The sequence below is a fragment of the Buteo buteo genome, chromosome 13 (genome assembly GCF_964188355.1).
Source record: "Buteo buteo chromosome 13, bButBut1.hap1.1, whole genome shotgun sequence".
NCBI lineage: Eukaryota > Metazoa > Chordata > Aves > Accipitriformes > Accipitridae > Buteo > Buteo buteo.
Window position 1 is genome coordinate 3,369,066 of NC_134183.1, and position 19,188 is coordinate 3,388,253.

General features: G+C 40.5%; 1 protein-coding gene across 1 annotated transcript; it reads right to left on the minus strand.

Moving 5' to 3' along the window:
- Positions 1-734: 734 nt before the first annotated feature.
- On the minus strand, positions 735-17,834 carry PRKAR1A (protein kinase cAMP-dependent type I regulatory subunit alpha). The gene is made up of 12 exons (XM_075044229.1): positions 17,740-17,834; positions 16,528-16,591; positions 15,415-15,593; positions 9,817-9,990; positions 9,102-9,193; positions 8,827-8,888; positions 8,245-8,291; positions 7,452-7,610; positions 6,721-6,781; positions 6,317-6,438; positions 5,619-5,700; positions 735-3,246 (listed from the first exon to the last, which is right to left on the minus strand). The coding sequence occupies exons 3-12, from the start codon at positions 15,589-15,591 to the stop codon at positions 3,074-3,076; spliced, it is 1,149 nt and encodes a 382-aa protein (XP_074900330.1). The 5' UTR covers positions 15,592-15,593; positions 16,528-16,591; positions 17,740-17,834; the 3' UTR covers positions 735-3,073.
- Positions 17,835-19,188: the final 1,354 nt, after the last annotated feature.

Consider the following 19,188-nt stretch of genomic DNA (forward strand, 5'->3'; position numbering starts at 1 on the left):
GAGGACCAGATGCAGGAAACAAACCCACGGGTATCTAAATGGCTGGTATGCTAACAGGGGTTGCAAGGTTGCTTTCTTCTTATTTTTATTCTCCCTTACATGGTAGCTTTTCAGTGTATCTTCAAAGTTGGGCGATACTTTTCTCAGAAGCGGGTGCAAAACATGCCCAGTCTGAGCTGCTTCACATCACCACTTCTCAAACTTTGCCTGCTTCATCATAGTGTGAAAATCCCACTTTTTTATTTCTCACCATCGGTCCACAAGGAGTCATTCATGATTAATCATCCCATGTTCAAAACTCTCATTAAGGGTATTCAGAGATGGGAGCAGACAACTTAAAAAAGCTTATGAGCTCCAAAAACAGTGGCTGGGCCAGGAATTAGCAACCTTAACAAGAGGTCAAAGCAGCATGAGTTGCTAAGAGACACTCAGGCAAGACACAGGTACCTTCTCATTTCAAAAGCAATGATGTGCACCCAATGCCAGAACTCCAGAGAAGTTCCAGGGTCACGGGCACAGGTTGTCTTGTGGAGACCAAGCTCTCTGGCAGGCTCCAGAGGGGAAGGTTCAGTTGTGCTATACGCTAGGACCTCAGCTCAAGCCTTCAGAGTTAACACAAACCTAATCCATTAAGCTTCTTAGTTTCTATCACCTCTTTAATAACATATCCTCTAAGGCCAAAGGAAAACACAATATAGGGATGGGGAAAAAAAAAAAAAAAGACACTGATTGCATTTAAGAATTTAAATCATTTTATTGCTTTACCTGCCATTAGGACAATCTATAACAAAAGGAATATAATATAATATATTAGCACATACAGTAAATCAGACTTATATAGTCAGGTAACAATACAAAAATGGTCCTCTGGTTGACTATAGCTTTCTAGGGCAATAGACTTCATAAATTTGCTAAAGGTGGACTAGCAAAAAATTACTTCTAAAGCCCTGAATGTTAGCTAAGGCAAAACTATGCCAATTGTGGTTTCAAACATATTTAAATTGCACACAAAGGTAAAGCTATAACTGTGATTAATATTTAACTCAGACTTAGCTGATTTATCTTAAAATCTTGTAGGTAAAACTACAAAAGGGAGTAAACAGCAAGCTAAAAAGATGCAGTAGTGAAACTTGATTAGAAAGCCTTATATAAAAAAAATGTGCACTTTTTTGTGGAGCTCTAACTAGTTTACACAGTTTTTGGTGCTTTAAAGTAACACAAAGAACACATATGAAGAAAAAACCTGGATAGAGTCAAAACTTAAGAAAACAGTTTTACCAAAAAAAACCCCAACAACCCCCCAAAAAAGAACCAAAAAGGTAGCATTTGCTTACTTCTTAAGGACTATGGCAGAAATCCTCTACTCAACATCTTTGAATAGAGAACTCAAACCACAAGCATTTAAATCCCATTATTGGGATTTCAGGTTCAGAAATACCCTGAAACCTTTCATAAAGGCTTGATACCCTCAGTATTATTTTGCATCAATTGGCAAACTCTTTCTGATTATCTGCATGCCTGGGAGAAAGTCTGTTGAACTTGAATCCATACAACCTCAGAAAGGAAATAAAATGAGGGCTCCATCGTTAGAAGTAGTTGCACAACAAATGCAAAATTGCTTGCTGTCACTCCCAAATACAAACCTACACTACTTTATATAAATTACAGTTTAAAGGAAACCTTAAAAATTGCCTACCATTATTGAACCATGGAATTCAGTAAAAACTTTTGGGAAGTATTGGTGCGCACAGAATAATGGAACACAAAGCTGGTAAATACTGAAATACATTTAAGACTCCGCAACATATTGAACTTGGAAAAAAGAGTGAGTATGAAATATGCGTCATGAAAATTCCATAAGCAAGGAAAGAGTATGCACCTTTTGTATTTAAACTACATTTATAATTAACCATTTTAAAAATTATGAATTGACTGATTTAAAAACTTAAAATAACTGAGTGTTGCAGGAAAGTTAAAACATTCACTTTTTCTGCCTCACATTCTCTACCAAGAATAATGGCATCTATATAGACCAGCAATCTTGCCACCTGCAACTGATGCTGGCCATAAATACTCAACATTTATTTTCCCTGGTAACAAAGCATCACCTGAACTGATGAACATTTTTTAAGAAGTCAACTGAGGAATACAAAGCAAGCAAGAGTCACAGGGAAAATAAAATGTTTGCTTCCAATTTCTACACCAATCTAAGTACTTGAACATTACTAACAGCCGGACAGCTGCACCATTCTTACATCAATCTATGTACTAGAGACCAAAGTCAGGCATTTCATGTAACATTTGGTTCTTGCCACTTTGAACAGGAAGTTTTAAATGGCATATCTATCGCTGAAGAAAGAAGAAAAAAAAATCAGTTGCGGCAAGTCAGCAAATTAAGTAACAACTGCAGTAGTTCACCAGAACTATTAACCTTGAAAGCTTTGATTTTACACTTGACAAAAACATAACTAAGCAATCTTAAACCAGCAGACACAGGAACAATTATACTGTTAAATTCCAACTGTGGCTTTCTTAGCAGCTGATGCCTCACGACTGAACCCAGGATTACAGTACCCAGAAAATTAAAAAAAAAAAAAACAAAAAAACAAAAAAACAAAAACCCAAGCCCCAAGAAGCTCAATTACAAGGGCAGTTCTCATTTGAAAAGAAATACAGCAGATTATGACCACAGCATTAAAATCTGTCCAACACCTTTAGAAGGATTTCCCCCCTCCCCTCTGCTGTCACCTCCTTACTCTATGGCAATTGTCATGGTGCCAGGAGATCTCTCCCTCGCTGATGCAAGGCTGCATTTGCCTGAGTTGGACACTGTTGCACAGAGAGAAGCCATAAGAGCAAACATCTCCATAGAACTTTTTCTATTAATTTAATGGGACAGAGAGCACAGAACTAATATGCTCTAAATTAAAAATAGTGCCATGATAAGCCTTTTTTTTTTTTGTCTTTTTTTAAACAGACAGGAAGCTGCAAATGCCACCGGCAATGTGGCTCTGCACAAGGGTAATAAAGCAGTCTGCATTCGTGAAGCATGTTTTGGATAGGGAGGAAGGTTTCAGACAGACAGTGATACAAAACTGTTGTACTGCTGGATGTTTCGCTTGAGAATATCCGAGCACGGACCCAGGACACGTTCGAATCGGGGTCGATCAAGCTTTACACATTTCAACAGGCCACGAGCGACAACTGTGGCAGCACGGGGACGGTTCATCAACAGAGCTATTTCACCTAGGGCAACAGGAAAGTGCAAAATGTTAAAAACGAACGTGCAAAGAGCCAAAGAAATTATGCTGTTGTCTTTCAAACTGCTGCAGGAATTGAACAGAAGGTAATTCATGTTTTAACACTGATCAGAGCAAGTATTTATACAGTTACATTAGAAGCAATTGTGAAGGCAGTGTAAAAAGACTACTTGATGAACTGACTAAGGAAAATTTTCTTTACTAAAAAGTCTGTCTGCATTCAAGTCTCTCTGAAGAAGGCCTAAAGATTTTCAACACTGGTTCTATTTAGGAAAAGGTCATGTCTCAATTAACCACATGATTTTCTTAGTCAACAAGTAGTTATTTTTCTAACACGTAAGGTATGCTACTCTTCAATACTGGTATTTCAAGGAAACTCAGGACAACAAGACCAGCACACGACAGAAGCCTTTAACCCACAGCTAGCCAGTATCAAGAATCTGACTTGGCCACGGGGCTGTGGAAGATGAGTATCTTGAAGTCTGGGATTCCCATTTCACAAGACACACACAAACATGCCAAAAGCTTCATTTCAAGTAACTGTTACAACTGCTAAACACCATACTTGGAAATGAAGTTTTCAACAGGTCCTTGTTTCCATTGGTGACAACAGCTACCCCTAACAATCCTAGCAACAACAGTGAAAGAAGCCACACTATCAGTTTCTGGGTTTGTTTTTAAGCAGCTGGGCTTGTTATCTCCAAGTTCAGGACTGAGGAAAGAACTCAGTGCTCCTCAGAGAATAAATTTGCCTGCATTATCAGAAGGCATGTTCAAAAGAAATGAGAAAAAACTTTTCCTCTGTGCCCAATTAAAACTCTTGAACTCACTAGCCTCCAAAACACAGGCTTGCAAAAAAGTAGGTTCTAAGGGAGAGTTAAACCCCCAGAGGACAGGTCTGCAGCACCTGAACACAATGGTAGAGGTAACATTTAGTTTAGGAGTGGGAAACTCAAGAGTACACATCAAGGGAAATATTAGAAGAGACTGAAACGATACACATAGAATAAAAATCTAGTACTAGATACTGAGCTAAGCAGACTTTTGGTCAGACCCAGTACTATTAGTGCACTCTTGAGTACATCCCACTTCAGGCCTTGCAACAGAGTTATTTGTTGATTACATCATCTACAAAGCTGAAAAACTGAACAGACAACCAGAAGGCTTTAGCAAGAGGAGTGCTTAGAAAGAGTCATAAGGAAAAAGGACCTACTTTAAACATGAAAAATAAGTTATGCTTTTTTTGAGAGAGAGAGAGAGAGGGAAGTATTTAAACATTAAATAGTAGGTTCTGAACAAGTTGCTTGCTTTATTTCAGAACTGCAAGCCACTTTTCTTCTGAACCCAAAATAAAGCTGCCAGTAATATCTTGTTATATACTATTACATTATACTGCAAGAATGCTCTGTGAGCATACATATCCAGCCCTTATCTGTGACCCAAAATAAATCAACATCCACTAGACAAGTGATTAGTTCGATGTGAAGATTATTTCAAGAAGTCTTCACAAGCGAGTATTTATAATAGGATCTTAGCCTTTTTCTTTGCCAGCATATGTAACTTTTTCAAGCAACTTACACACCACGTAACTTTTAGCTGAGTAAGAACATCTTCAACAGAATTAAAAGAGACCCTGATCTGCACTTAGGAGGCTACATCCAAAGTACCACACAGTTTTGGGGTCCCCAGTACAAGATGCTGACAAAGCAGAGCAAGTCCAGCAGTGCCACCCAGATGGTTAGGGGACTGCAGCACAGGATGTACAAAGAGATGCTGAAACAGCTGGGTTAGTCTGACCTGGAGAAAAGAAGGCCAAGGAGGGAATCTTACTGCTGTCTTCAGCCATGTAATGAGTGATTATAGAGACAAAACTAGACCGCTCCCTGCACAGTGTAAGGCAGAGGGAAAGCAACAAGTTGCAGAACAGGAAATTCTTGTTAAGCATAAAGAAAAAAGTTATTCACAATAAGGCTGGTTAAACAGTGAAAGAAGTTGCCCAGAGAAGTTGTGGAATCTCCATCCCTGGAGACACAAGAGACTCAGCTGGACACAGCCCTGACCAATATGATGCAATTTCAAAGTTAGCTCTGCTTAGGGTAGGGAGGTCAGACCAAATCACCATCAGGCCCCTTCTAAATTAAAGTACTCTAAAACAAGCACATTTCTGTGACAGGCTTGCACACCTGAATGCCAAGTGACTCTGATACTCACCTGACACTGAGCGAAGCCACAGCAGTTAGCCAAAACAGTAATTAATCAAATCCATCCCATCACCATCATCCACAGCAGTCATGAACACAGCACAGGTAAAATGGTGACAGTGGTGTATGTAATCACAGTTGTCACTACGTAACTCACCAAAATAATCAGAAGGCGCCAGTCTGCCCACTTCAACAAATTCTTCATTTTCTGATCGACGCTGTAACACTGCAGCTGTGCCCTTTAATAAATCACAACAATTAAACAATGGGAATTTCCAGCATCACTTGAAACATTGAATTCCAGAAGGAATCAGCTGCTTTGCAGGAAGGACTGTTACTATGTCTCAGTCTTTAAAAACCACTTCACAATCCTTGCATACCTCACCAGACTGCTCTATAAAAACAGCTGGTCCTCCCTCCTCTCTAAGCATCAAACATCTAGGGTATTTACATATCCACAGCACTGATTTCTTCCTGTTTTTCCTCAAAACACTAAGAATATTACGGTATGACTAGCAAAAAAAAAAAAAAGCAAAAAAACCACACCACAACTCAGAAGACAATGATACCACCAGCAAGACATTACTAGCTGTCTAGAATGGGTCTCTACTCCTCTGAAAAATATAACAAGTTTCTGGCTGAAACCAGTTTACTTTTTTCCTGGTAGCACCATTTGTAAAAATAGCAAAACTAAATATAAGCTTCTGCATGTCCAGCAAGATTGTATTTCTTCAGGAATTCTCTACAAGTAAATTCTTATATTTCATTTTTCTCCAAGAGCCTATTTAGGGACAGAATAAGCCATGTTATAAAAAAGTAGTAAAGTTCTCAGCTTTTAATTTTGACCTTCCTTACCTCCAAGATAATGAAGAATTCATCTCCTGGCTCTCCCTGGACCACAATCTTTTGCCCATCCTCAAACTGTACCGGTTCCAATGCATCAGCTACCGTGAGACGCTCCCACTTGTCCAGAGATTCTGTAGAGTTAATAGTTCATTAACAGAGTATCTTTTCAAGGCACAAATTCTACTTTTTGCTCTGTCTTTATACAAAGGTCAACCTACTTCTGGCTACGTTTATGCATCAGATACCAAGACTTTAATTAGAATTATTTCTGAATTATGCAGAAAAACAGTACAGGCTTTGGAGTCAGTTTTAATGGATTACCACAATAGCCTGTAATCATAATAATGCTGGGTAACAGCTTTATTATAATATGGTAATTTATTCCACTTCAGAACAGAAGTCTTCTCACTTACCCAATATAGATACTTTACTAAGGAATTCCTCATACATCTTTCTCTTTCTTAAAGTACTCCCCTACAAAAAAAAACAAAAAAAAAACCCAAGCACACAAAGTAAGTTTTCCTTCCACATCACATTTTACATGAAGCTTCAAATAAAACTCAAGGCAAAAATAAATTTAACCAGACATCCTGACTCACAGATCCCAAACCCACAAGATTAAGTGTTGTCAAATTTAATTATTTCGGTAATATTTCAGAGTTCAGCAACCTTCATAAAGTATTTAGCATTTATTGCAGCCTTAATGTTTCTTAAATGCATTCTAACTGTATAACCTTACCAAAATTCACAACACCTGCTCAAGTTAGTTACAGCTGTTGTTCACACACACTACTTACAAATAGCAAGCTAAATGCAGAGCAGAATCAAAGTATCTGACAAATTAACCAGTAGGTATTACATTTTCAGTCCAGTTTAATACAGCATTGGTACTGTTTTGTTCACTAATGCAAGACTCCCCATGGCCCCACGCCTGACAAACGTATGCTGAGTGATCAGCTTTCTGATTACAAAAGAAGTAGCAGGATTTTGAATAAATAACTCCAGCAAATGACAGGCACAGATAGAAGGTCAAATGACCAGTATAAGCTGAGTGAATAGTAAAACCAAAAGCATCATTCCAGGTTATGCACACAGCTACTTGAGCCAATGACATAAGCCACACATCAACTAGAAAAATACTTGCCATTAGGATCCTTCTATAGCTATCTCTATCAATGCCCCACAACTTCACATTCGTCTTCGCTTTGACAGTTGCAGCACGGGGAGTTCCATATATAAGGGCAAGTTCTCCAAAGCTTCCACCCTCACCAACACTGGTTGCCCACTCGTTGTTCACATAAACCTGAAAGGCAGCGCATGGTGGTAAGCCAAAGCTCATGGCATCTTGTGAGCTGGTCAGAGACAACAAAGCTCCTGCTACCCTGTATTTCCCTTATCGTAACAGGAAATTTTCCTGTGTGTACAGAGTTGACCCTTCCCACGCTTCATCAACACTTCACAGCCAACCCCAGTCCCAGCCAGAATTTTTACTTTCATGGATAAAGGGACTCTCTTCTACATCTACATCACATGCACAGACTACACACGTAGACTCCTGAGACCCTTTGATAGGAAATAAAATCTCAACAAAGTCTCTGTCAGAGAAAGCTATGGATTAGTTGGACTGCAAAATAAGAAGCCTGGTCATTCTTAAAGCCTGTCCCACACCTCAGCTAGACTCCACCCTGCACTTGTAAAGCATTAGTATTGTGTTGGTGTCTGAATCGTTCATTCTGAAACTCAACACAACTCATGGTCTGTGCAGCCAGACTGAGCCATTGAGGAGCAAAGAGGCTCCAAAGCAAAATAAGCTTCTACAGGTAAGAACTTATGAGAAAAGCTGCTAAAGGAAGGACCTGTAGAAAAGGCCTACAAATATCGGGCTATTCTTCTGCTAGGAATGAATATATAATTAATAAACTACCAGTAATGCTTACATCCATTTCACCTTGATCAACAACATAGAAGTTATCACCTTCATCACCTAGAATAAAAAGAAGAAAAAATCATTGAATACACACTAAAAAGGAGAGTAAAGCTATGCAAACATTCACATTTCACAGAACTGGCATCTCTGCCTACTTTGGTGTTTAGAATCTGGTAAGGTTGGCAGAGACTAATTTTTGCACAGCTTGCAGGGTAAAGTTTCACATTTTGCTGATTTTGCACTCCTCTCAGTCCTGTGAAAGAGGACATCTACTGGTATGCAGGAGATCAGCAGCATTTCCAGGAATACTGGAAAGGCATACTGGATCCATAAACTGACATAACATGTTCTACAATGCCATCAAATGACAATCTTTCCAATAGGTAACATATGCAACAAAACCACGTCCTCCTACAGTTGCTCCACTCCTCACTTTAGCATGAGCTGTGCTTCAGATAGCATAGCAAGAAAGTGTCACTGTATCCAGACAACATTTTTATTTTCAAAAAAACCCCAAAACCTAACAAGAGCACTAGGCCAGAGCCTGCTCACCATCTCCAACTTATTCATCAATGTAAACATTGTCACTTGCCTTGCTGTATGACAGTCTCTCCTGCAATGTAAGTGACAGGGAACATTGCATCAAAGATGTCACTGAAGAAAAGGATATCAAAATTAGACATTGCTTGGACAACTGTCATGCATGCATTCATTCATACATCTGTACCTCCAACCCATCAATACTTTTCGTATAACCTCTGTATGGTTACACTGACTGTTGTAAAGAGGCTGCGCAGCTTTGTACAGTAAGACACATTTAGCTCTTCTGAAGTCTGAACTTTTAAGACTACAAAGATTTATTCCTACCTTCTTTCATTATCATCAAGATGGGCAAACAGCACATTCTTCTCAATAGCTTTTGCCAGAGCAGCCATTGTCTTGTAATCTTTTGGAATAACCTAGGATATAATCAGAAAAAGTATCTGACTAATTTTTTCAAGAAAAATTTCTGCATTCCCAGGGTATATAACTTATTTAAAGTGCTACAAAACACTGGCTGATTTTTTTTTTTAGTTTCTTTCAAGCACTATAGATCTAAAAACAAATATAGTCAATGCTTACAACCAGTTTGTGGAGAAGGTAAATAAAATCTTGTATTACTTTATGCAATTGTAAAAGCATCATTCCGTGCTAAGTTTATAAGGGTTTTTTGCAAGAGTACAAGTATCTGTTCAACTTGCTTTTTTCTATGAATAGCAGCAAGCCTGCTCTGACATTAGACTAAATGTAATGTTGTTGCAGCTGTCAAATAACTGGAAGCACTTTGTTTATATATATAATATATAAATATAGGTACATCTAAATATACATTACTTCAAAGGGAACAGGTTTAATTTATGCATAAATGGTTTAATTGCATGACAGTTTATTCTAACCTCTAATTAAACAGCTACACACACAGGTCTGCTTTTTACAGTTATCACAAGATTTAACAGGCTACAGGAGCTTAGTGTTATTTAATACACTGGATAGAAGGCAGTCTTAAACTGCAATTTTTAGCAATGTTTAAAAGTTAGAGCACCTTTCTAACATAAGATGCAGCATCCTCTTCTGTATAGACTTCTGCACTGATGGCCCCACGCCTTCTTCGACCCTTAACCACAGGGTTCATAGGAGGAGGAGGAGAGATTTCATCCTCCCGTGAGTCTGAGCGAGAACCAGACTTCTGTTGATTCAACAACTGTTTTGTTTCCTCCTAAACAGGAAGGAAGACATGTTTGTGTCACATAATCCAGCAAAGAAAAAAGTTGTCATAGATCATATTCCAATTTAGTCTGCCAATGCAAGGGAGCTTCCTGTGTACTATTACTCCCACATGAAGGCAAGCAGGAGACTAGAGCAACCAACATCAAAGGCCTTTCAAAATAGATGGTAGATACACCTTTCATTTGTAACATTCATATCACAATGGTGTTTATTTTAATAAGTTACACTAATAGTTTAACTTATTAAGAAGTATAAACAAGTTGATTCTACTTTCCACTAGCATATTCAACAGGTGATGAAAGACATTCTGCAAATGCTGAAGACATTTTCCCAACTGTAAACCCAGCAGTTCTTTCCCTCAGCTGTGAGGCGTTAAGCCTTTTTTGATCTGAAAGACAGAAGAGCAATTCCTCAGAAATCCATGTTACATGAGAAGCTTTTGAAACAAGGTCAAGTCATGGACCAACCTGATACTCAATAACCAACAGTTATTTTAGGAGAAAGAAATATGAACACCGCTTACAAAAGAGCTGGAGGAAGGATGCTAGAGGCCAGACAGCAGGGCTTTTTCCACAAACCACAGATCTGTCAACTTTGCACAACATTACGCATTTTCCTTATTTCCCTCAGTTACCTGTTGTGCTGTGTTATAGTGATATCGTAGAAGACTAGCGTACTTACAATAAAATGAAGTCTAACCTGACACACAGAAATTTGATTCTTCTATGTACCAGAAAATTCACCTTAATCAACTAAAATCAGATTAAAAACAAAACAAAAAAGCCAACCTTGGAGCCAGAGCATTTGCATCATAACAGCTCAAATGACTTTCCCAGCATTAAGGAAAGAGGGTTTGGGGACATGCCTTAAACGAACAAGGAGTCATCTGTTCTCTGAGAGCTCCTGGCATTTTTAAAAGCTGGGTTTGTCCCAGTGTCCTTGACCAAACTGTCCCCTGCCCAGCTGGGCAGCTTGCTGCTTGGCTGCCACGCTCCACTCCGGAGGTGCACAGAGGCTATGTATAACAACAGCGCTTTGAGAAAAGGGACATCAGATAACCATTACAGTGAGTTTACATCTTGCACCTCTCGGATAGCCAAAGAGCAAGCACTGATCCATTGAATTACAATACACTTCCTGCTTTTTGCCCATTGATAAAATAGTGCTACATTTCAAAACGATCAGAGCAAAACACATTTAAAACCTTGTTTCTATCTTCCGATTTTGGAGAAACGAGTCTCAACTGAGATGAGGTTACAAATAGTTTGAGCAGTAGCAAGTGCTCAGTTTAAACTGCCTCTCTATGAAGGGTGCAACACCACCAACCACAGAAACATACTGTTGGCTCATATACAGAATGCTTAACCCATTAAAAAAAATGTGACACTTTTAAAATAAGTGAACACCAGCTGCTGTATTTTTTCCAGTACCACAAAAAATATAGAATATTGAGATCCTGTAACTTTCAGAGACAGAAGCACTTCAGCAGCATCTAGCAAGAGAGCTGTGTATCAAAACACTGTTCAAGAAGAGACTCGCCAGGGTAATGGCCCACTCAAAGAACAAGGAAACTGCACTAACAGAAAAAATAAAACTGGTAACCTCTGCCTGATCTGAGATTTTGCATTACTGTATTAAAAAGAAGTATGTTAAGGTAGGGCATGGACACAGAAACAAGTTACAGGTGAGTAAGATAATACATGAACTCAAAATATACCAGCTATTCTAAACAGCCGATATATACACACTCATCGAGAGGAAGATCATCCCCGAATGAGACAAATATCCATGAATTCACATTAGACTTCGCAAGACAACACTGTGCCACGGAGTAAATGACATGCTAAAATCTCATTGTTTTCATACCAGTAGCTTTTCATGTATTCATCTTTTTAAAATACACCTTTTATAATTTCTGATAATAAACCACATATATTACACCACCAGATCAGAGAAGAATTACACTAGGACTTGAAGAAAAAGTGGCAGTTGTTACTCTCAGTTACCTTAGAATTTAGCCAGTGTTTATGAATAAGAAAATGTACTTGTTTAGGTTTAGAAGCTCCATCAAATTAAACACATAATGGACAAAGGCATTCATTTTGCTCTGTACTTATCAGTATAACCATTACCAGGATTATAAAAAAGTTTATTAACAAAGTTAGCCTATTTACTACATCCAAGTGTTGACCCTGGTCTTTCAGCTGATGAAGCAGTTCAAAGTTTTCAGTGTCAGTGACCGCTAACTGTAAATTTTATTTTTCCTGACAAGTAAGATATAGTTAAGTCCATTTAAGTTATTACAAGTAAGAAATATTAAAGTGATAAGACTTCACATATTTAAGTCTATCAGCTACTGGAGAAGACCTTCACAATTTCAGAATTATGTTTTATACCATATAGTCTGGCACCTGGTAATTGTCGTTACACTAGAAATGGTCTCAACTTCTCCTGGCTAATTAGTATTCAATTTATATCAGCTCTCCACATATTTAAACAAAACAGAAAAACCTCAAAAAAACCCAAACACTCAGAAGCTAAAAAAGCAGTGTTAAAAGCTCTGCCATAAATTCACAATGGCACAGTATATCCTTCTTAGCTACCACATGCTTTTGCACGTTTTGCAAAAGAAATGCTTAGGAAAATAAAAAAATATTCAGGTATGTATCTGTGGAGGCAGGGAAGGTGGTGGGGAACAGGTACAGCAACTAGATGTCAATCACACTTCATAATTCCAGCTTTCTATAAAGCCTAATATGCACATAACTGCATTACACACAATATTTCAAACATGCACTTATTCCAGTGGACAGCAATGTCCAATATCCAAGATTCATCTGGCAGGCTGTAATAATGATCTCTACATTAAATTTCCATAGCTCAAACTACATTACACAGCCAAGCACAGCACTGGATAGCTATTAGCTTTTAGTATGCACTGGTGTTACCAGACATGTTTGCACAGCAAAAAGAACAGAGGCCTTAGTACACCACAAACAGATAAAATAAAAACATTTATACAACCAATGTGTAGTAATTAGATTCATATAACAGCTTTCCTAAGTCAGAAGAGGACATCCGAATTCCTATAGTAGCTACCACAATCTGAGAGGCAGTAATTTTAATGTTTCTGAACATAAATTCAAAAGCATGTTTAAATATCTTCAACGTATTTTAATAACATGACAGTGAATCAGCTCTGTGTTTGCGCGCTGTGGAAGAGATGACTTGTCAGGATAACTAGAGAGAAAATAGCAACCCTATGGTGTCTCTTCAAAATTCTATCTTAAAAAAAAAAAAGGGACCTCAACCTCAACTTCATCCAGTCTTACAGATGAACAGATTTAGAAAGTATACTGAAAAGTTGCTCTGCTTTATTAAAAATGTACCAGACGTTAGTTCTGGAAGGTGAAGCAGATTCCATTTCAAACATTTTTGCTCTATCAGAGCTAAGTACCGGGTTAGATCTGGTTAATAATAGTACTTAGCATTTGTGCTTTCCAGACACGGATGTCACAGGAGTTTGCTAACGTAGCACAGGATGTTCACTGTTCTGTTACTTGATAGCTATTAAGGTACTGTGTTATCTGGTTAAACCAAAACCAATCCACTTGACTGAATGGTGAAATTACTTGGAGAAAGCTGTAGTGATTTTCAAATTCAAGGAGGCAAGAAGAAAAATGCTACAGTTTCACTTGTAGCTAGAGCTACACCAGTGGGCATGTATAACCCCTGCCAACACAACTCATAAAAGACCCTGACCAAAATGGTAAGAGTAATTTAAAGGGAAAAAACATTACCTAAGCAGTTTTATTTTCAGCTTGCTTATAAGCTGACAGAGTACATAGACAGCCTATTTGCACAAGAATAAAATCATCAACAGTTACATGTGGTTAAGCTCAGAGCTTAGACTTCTTGTCTTGCTAAAAACAAATTAAGTTTCCTTTAATCTTAAATACTGCACCTTGACCATAAATCCACTACACATAAGCATTCAAATATTCCTGTTTTATATCCCTATGTATGGATTGGTTTACAATTTAACCTAAATGCAGTAATGCAGTTTACTTTGTAAAGTTTTGTATATCAACACTTGTGGTGATGTTTTAAAAATTATCAATCTATCAGTACTTAGAAACTCGAGAATCCAACGTGGGGAAGGAGGCATGGTAACAGGGAGAGACAATGAATTTTTAAGAACCTGATTGCTACCTGGTTTGCTGCTGGTATTCTCTCTGAAAGAGAACATACTCAAGATGCAACTACATTAAAAAAAAAAAGTCAGACATATCATAGAGTTCTTGTTCATTTAATAAGCAAAATGTTCCTCAAATACATTGTGAGTTATAGCAGGTTAGTTTGCAGCATTTGGTCATTTTCTAATTTTCTAGTATCTACCTTGAGCATTTCCATTAAAAGACAATTTCCACTATACGTATTTATGATCTCCAGTGTTAATTTCTTTCTTCTTTACATCAGCAATTAGTAACTAGCTAGAATAAAAAAAAAATAAGAAAAAGCTATAACTCCCATATACACCAAGTACTGAAAGCAGCACCTGCAAGTGACTGCTGTACCAGGTTGCAGCTACATTATTTACTAATTGTGTATTCTGAATAGAGTCGTCGTATCCAACCTTTCCTCTGCATTAGCCTTTAAAACCTCCCATTCTCCTAGCGGCTTCTTCTCCTATCTGCTTAGATATCAATATATAAAATGCACAGTTCAAAAGAATGTGAAATCGCCATTTCAAATATGAGCACCGAGATGACAAAATACTTTCCATTCCCAAGATCCCAGAATGCTTTCAACAACAACAACAACAACAAAAACAACAAAGAGACCTTGAGGACAAACGCAAGAGGAACAACAAAGCAAAACACCAACGCCAAACTCCCAAGAGAAGCAGAAACAGGCTTGCTCTCCTAGAGATTTGGAATACAAATACTTCCATTTGACTTCAGCTAGGCCTGGGTAAATACCCCTGGCCTACTGCTTCTGTGCTGTACCCAAATTATTGCAAACCATTTGTCTCAATATAAGAAACCACATGCCTATTGCCAGTGTCCAACCAAGGTCAAACGCCACAGTTATCACCTAACTACGGACATGATGGTGTATGCTACCTATAAGTAAGCATTAGATTGGGATTACATCTGCATCCGAGCTGGGTAAGTCTCCTTGTCAGCTTACGTTCTGCCCTACATGCTTTGTTATGACAGAGGTGCTTTTACACTGTGATCAACTGGCAAAAACTAACAGAAAATAGGATTTGTTTTCCAAAAGCATCAGCTCCAACTTCAAACAGCCAATACGAACACTGGTCAAATCTGAAGCTCAGCCTCTGAATCACAAAAAGGTGATATAAATTTAGGTTGTTCCACTCTCCTTCCCTCCTGCTATGTATTTTTACCTTCTCCAATCTTTCAAAGTATTCTCTGAGGAATCCCATAGGTCTTTCAGGTCTCACTGTGCATAATTGTACAATGCAATCCTTCAGAAGTTGCTGGATGTTGTGTTTTTGGACGTAAAGTTCACATTCCCGAAGACTACGCTCCTCCTCACTGCTGCTGCTGCTAGAAGCTGCCATTGCTGAAGATAAGAGAAAGTGAAGGTTAAATAACCAGTGGAAACAAAGACGTTGCTGCCTGATATAGTCAGGCATGTTATGTTGCCTAAAAGAAAGTTATGCTGTATTATCATCTTACTGATATCACAGCATAAAACTACCTTTATCTGTAAGACTAGTAACTAAGCTAAACAGTGAAAGAAAAAGCTATGAAATTATTTAGCACCTGGAAAGAAATAAAAAATCTGGGTACTTTATAGCCACAGACACAAAAGGAAAAGCATTTGATTGAACTGGGAAAGCTTCAACAACTCAAGCCCTGTGAGCACTCAAACTCAGGGAAGTTTCCACCTAAACTTTCTGCTGATTAAACCTAGCATTTCATAGGACTGGAGGCTCACTTCACAGAGCCGTACAGGGTCATGGGAATGATGACCAGGAGATAAGTGGGTGGAAGCTGGGAATCTGACAGGCCAGTATGGAAAGTATTGGGAAGTGACACATGTTAAGGTTGAAGCCAAAGCCAGTATGCCAAATGCCAAGGCAAGAGTCCACTAACAAATTAGGGAATTGGGGCATTACTCCAAAAAGCTACTCTCTGGTTTAAACTGGTCCATACTTCAAAACTATCTCCACAGATACACTGTGATCCCCAAAATATTTCTTCACCTGTAAATAATCAAGAATACATCTTTAAACACATCTGTTACGATGCCAGGTTTTCAAAAGACTTTAAAATTATAGCTTTAAAATTATAGCTATAACACTTTCAAAAATGTTCTAAAGCTGGTTTTTTCCCTCATTTCAGGTTATAGAACCATTTTAAAGTGTGTTTTTATACACATATATATAAAAACATTTCATGGCATCTTTTTCATAAGGCAATTAACACTGAGACAGCTAAAGAAACAGGAAAGAATTTCTCAGCACATTTTAATGAAATATAAAGAAAGTTACCTGGTACAGGGACAGTGGCAACAGCTTATGACTATGCAGTAAGATATGTTGATCCCAGGATCAGCTTTTGAAAGGGAAAAAATGGATTCAGACAAAATAACTTTGAGAAAAAATAAGTCACTGAAAAGCCAAGCGGCGCAGTCATATTATGCATTTTATCCTACTGAGGCAGCAGACTGAGAAACATAGGCCACATAGGCAATATAACACGGTGCCCCTTTGAATTACGCTACTGGAGATTATGGGAGGCCTAGAGTTAATATGAAATTGCTAACACTTCAAACAGGTTTCATTCTTGTGACAGTTAATCCCTGCATAAGTATGCACAGACAGATGTACTACGAGTGGCATAAACACCAAGTATGGACTTCACACGGACTGAAAAAGTGCCTTAAAGTTCTCCAGTTACTTCTTTTGTTTTGACAACTCACACGGTGAAGGTCAGTACTAATTAACAGCCCCAGAGAAACTCGGTGGCTCCATGACAGCCTACAAATTACAATCTATGGAAAAAGCACCGCGCTGCCGATAGCCAGCAGACACAGGCCACGGCTGCTCACCAGAAGAGCAAGACCAGCGCAGAAAACACCAAAGAAATACTGAAAACACCAGCATTTTCACAAGGTATTTCTTCTGCATATTGCAAACGCCAAGTTTTCCAGAGCCGGCTAAAGCACGGCCGCACTCAGACCTGCCCACCCCGGGGCTACCCTGTCAAGCCAAGCCCGTCCCTCACCGCAGGACCAGGGCTCCTCCAGCGGTGAGGGGCGGGCAGCCCCACGGCCGAAGAAACGACACGACGTTCCCGGGGCAGGAGAAGGGACGACGAGGGACCCAAACCCCATGTGTGGCCGGGGGACTGCTTCGGCGTCCCAGCACCTGGAGGCGACGCCCGATAAGCCCACGGGGGTCCCACGCAGCGCGGCCTCTCTCTCTCTCTCTCTCTCTCTCCCCCCCCCCCCAGGACACGGGTGGCAGAAAAGGGAACACCGTCCACCCCGGCCCCGGTCCCAGCAGGCCCGCGTGCTGCCGGCTCCGGGCCTCTCCCCTCAGCAAGGCCGGGCCTCTCCCCTCAGCAGGGCCGGCCCCCGCCCCCATAGGCCGCAGGCCTCCCTCTCCGCGCCCTTCCCCAGCCTAGCTCGGTCTCCCCCGCCTCCTCAGGGGCTGCTCCCTCCCCACCTCAGCCTTCCCGGACCGGTCACCGCCGCTCACCTTGCCGCGGGCGGCTCCGCCGGGCCCTCACCGCCCGTCCCGGCCCCGGCCGCGGCCTCGGCGACAGCACCAGCGGCGGCAGTGGCTCCCACCGGAAACCAACTGGAGCGGCCAATCACCGCCCGCCGTGACGTCAATGCGCCTCGCTCTCACCCAGAGCCGTCGCCGCGGTAACCTTAAAGGGGCAACGTAGGGCGCCGCTGTTCCCAACGGGGCGATCGTAATAGGTTGGAGGGGTGGGGACCGCAACCTTTAAGGCGCGCGAGGCTGGCGGGCAGAAGGCGGCCGGGACGCTGAGGGGAGCGGGCACCCGCTGAGGGGAGCGGGCACCCGCTGAGGGGAGCGGGCACCCGCTGAGGGGAGCGGGCACCCGCTGAGGGACGGGCCCCGGGACGGGGTTCGGGATGAGGCGAGCTCCTTCCCCGGGTGGAGGGAACCTTCCCCCGGCTGCGGTAGCGGAGGCTCGGAGAAAAGCGGAGCCGCTTCTGCCCTGCGTAGGCCTTGTGCCTCAGGGGGATTGACAGCGCTAGGCTTAACCGAAATCTTGCTAAATGGCATTTAGGGTGAAAGGTGGTCCGGCCTGCTGGGCTAGGCGTTGATTAAGTAATGATAGAGCTGGGGATGGCGGGTGCTGGCCAGCCGTGGGCTTGAAACTGCCGGGTGAGGAGATCAGAGGCTGTTCTGGGGCGGGAAATAAACTGTATTCGAGTTTGGCAAAGATTCCACTACAGTCGATTTGAAATCCGAGCGCAGAATTATTTCATAGGTCTTTACGGCTGAGATGAGCCCTTTGGATCCCTTCGCTTTGTGGACTTACAGCCTGTAAGAAGCAAGCAAAGATCTCGGCTGTGTGGGCAGGGAGAGACAGACCCCATTCAAGGACTTGGGAAAGTGAGAAATGAACCCCGAATCGTGCGTCTGCTGATCTCCTTATAACTGAGAACATTGCTCGGTTTTACAACTCACTGTTAGGACTGCTGTGAGAGCATTTCAACCAAAATTCACCAGTGCTTGCTCATTTGTAAGAATGGTATAACACATGACCAAAATGATTCCAATAACCAGAGGTTAACGTGTATTCTGAGATCAGAAGATACTGGTGCTTTTGCAATGACATGACAAGCCATCAGGAACGATCCGCCATGGTGTATCTTGTTTACTAGTTCTCATATTAAAGAAGTACAGGATAACAGCTTAGGTGTAGATCTTGGATCCCCATTTACAACAGACGAAAGCTAGCCCCCATGTTCACATTCCTTAAATGTTTGATAGCTTCTGTCTGTTACGGGTTAATTAGAAGCCAGGGTACAGGATTTTCTGACACTAAGCCAAAAGCTGAAACTTTTACAGAAAATAGAGATTGTAAGGAATCATAATATTTGTGAAATACTGCCAGAATACAGTATTAGTAATAATCAAATCTACTTGCTTACCTGGTAACTATTTCTT

Excerpts from the sequence above, each read along its gene's own strand:
- PRKAR1A (XM_075044229.1), bottom strand. The coding sequence starts at position 15,591 with ATGGCAGCTTCTAGCAGCAGCAGCAGTGAGGAGGAGCGTAGTCTTCGG. Across the intron at positions 8,292-8,826 it reads AGAGACTGTCATACAGCAAG|GTGATGAAGGTGATAACTTC; the intron begins GCAAGTGACAAT and ends TTTTTATTCTAG. Across the intron at positions 6,782-7,451 it reads GCTATAGAAGGATCCTAATG|GGGAGTACTTTAAGAAAGAG; the intron begins GCAAGTATTTTT and ends TTTTTTTTGTAG.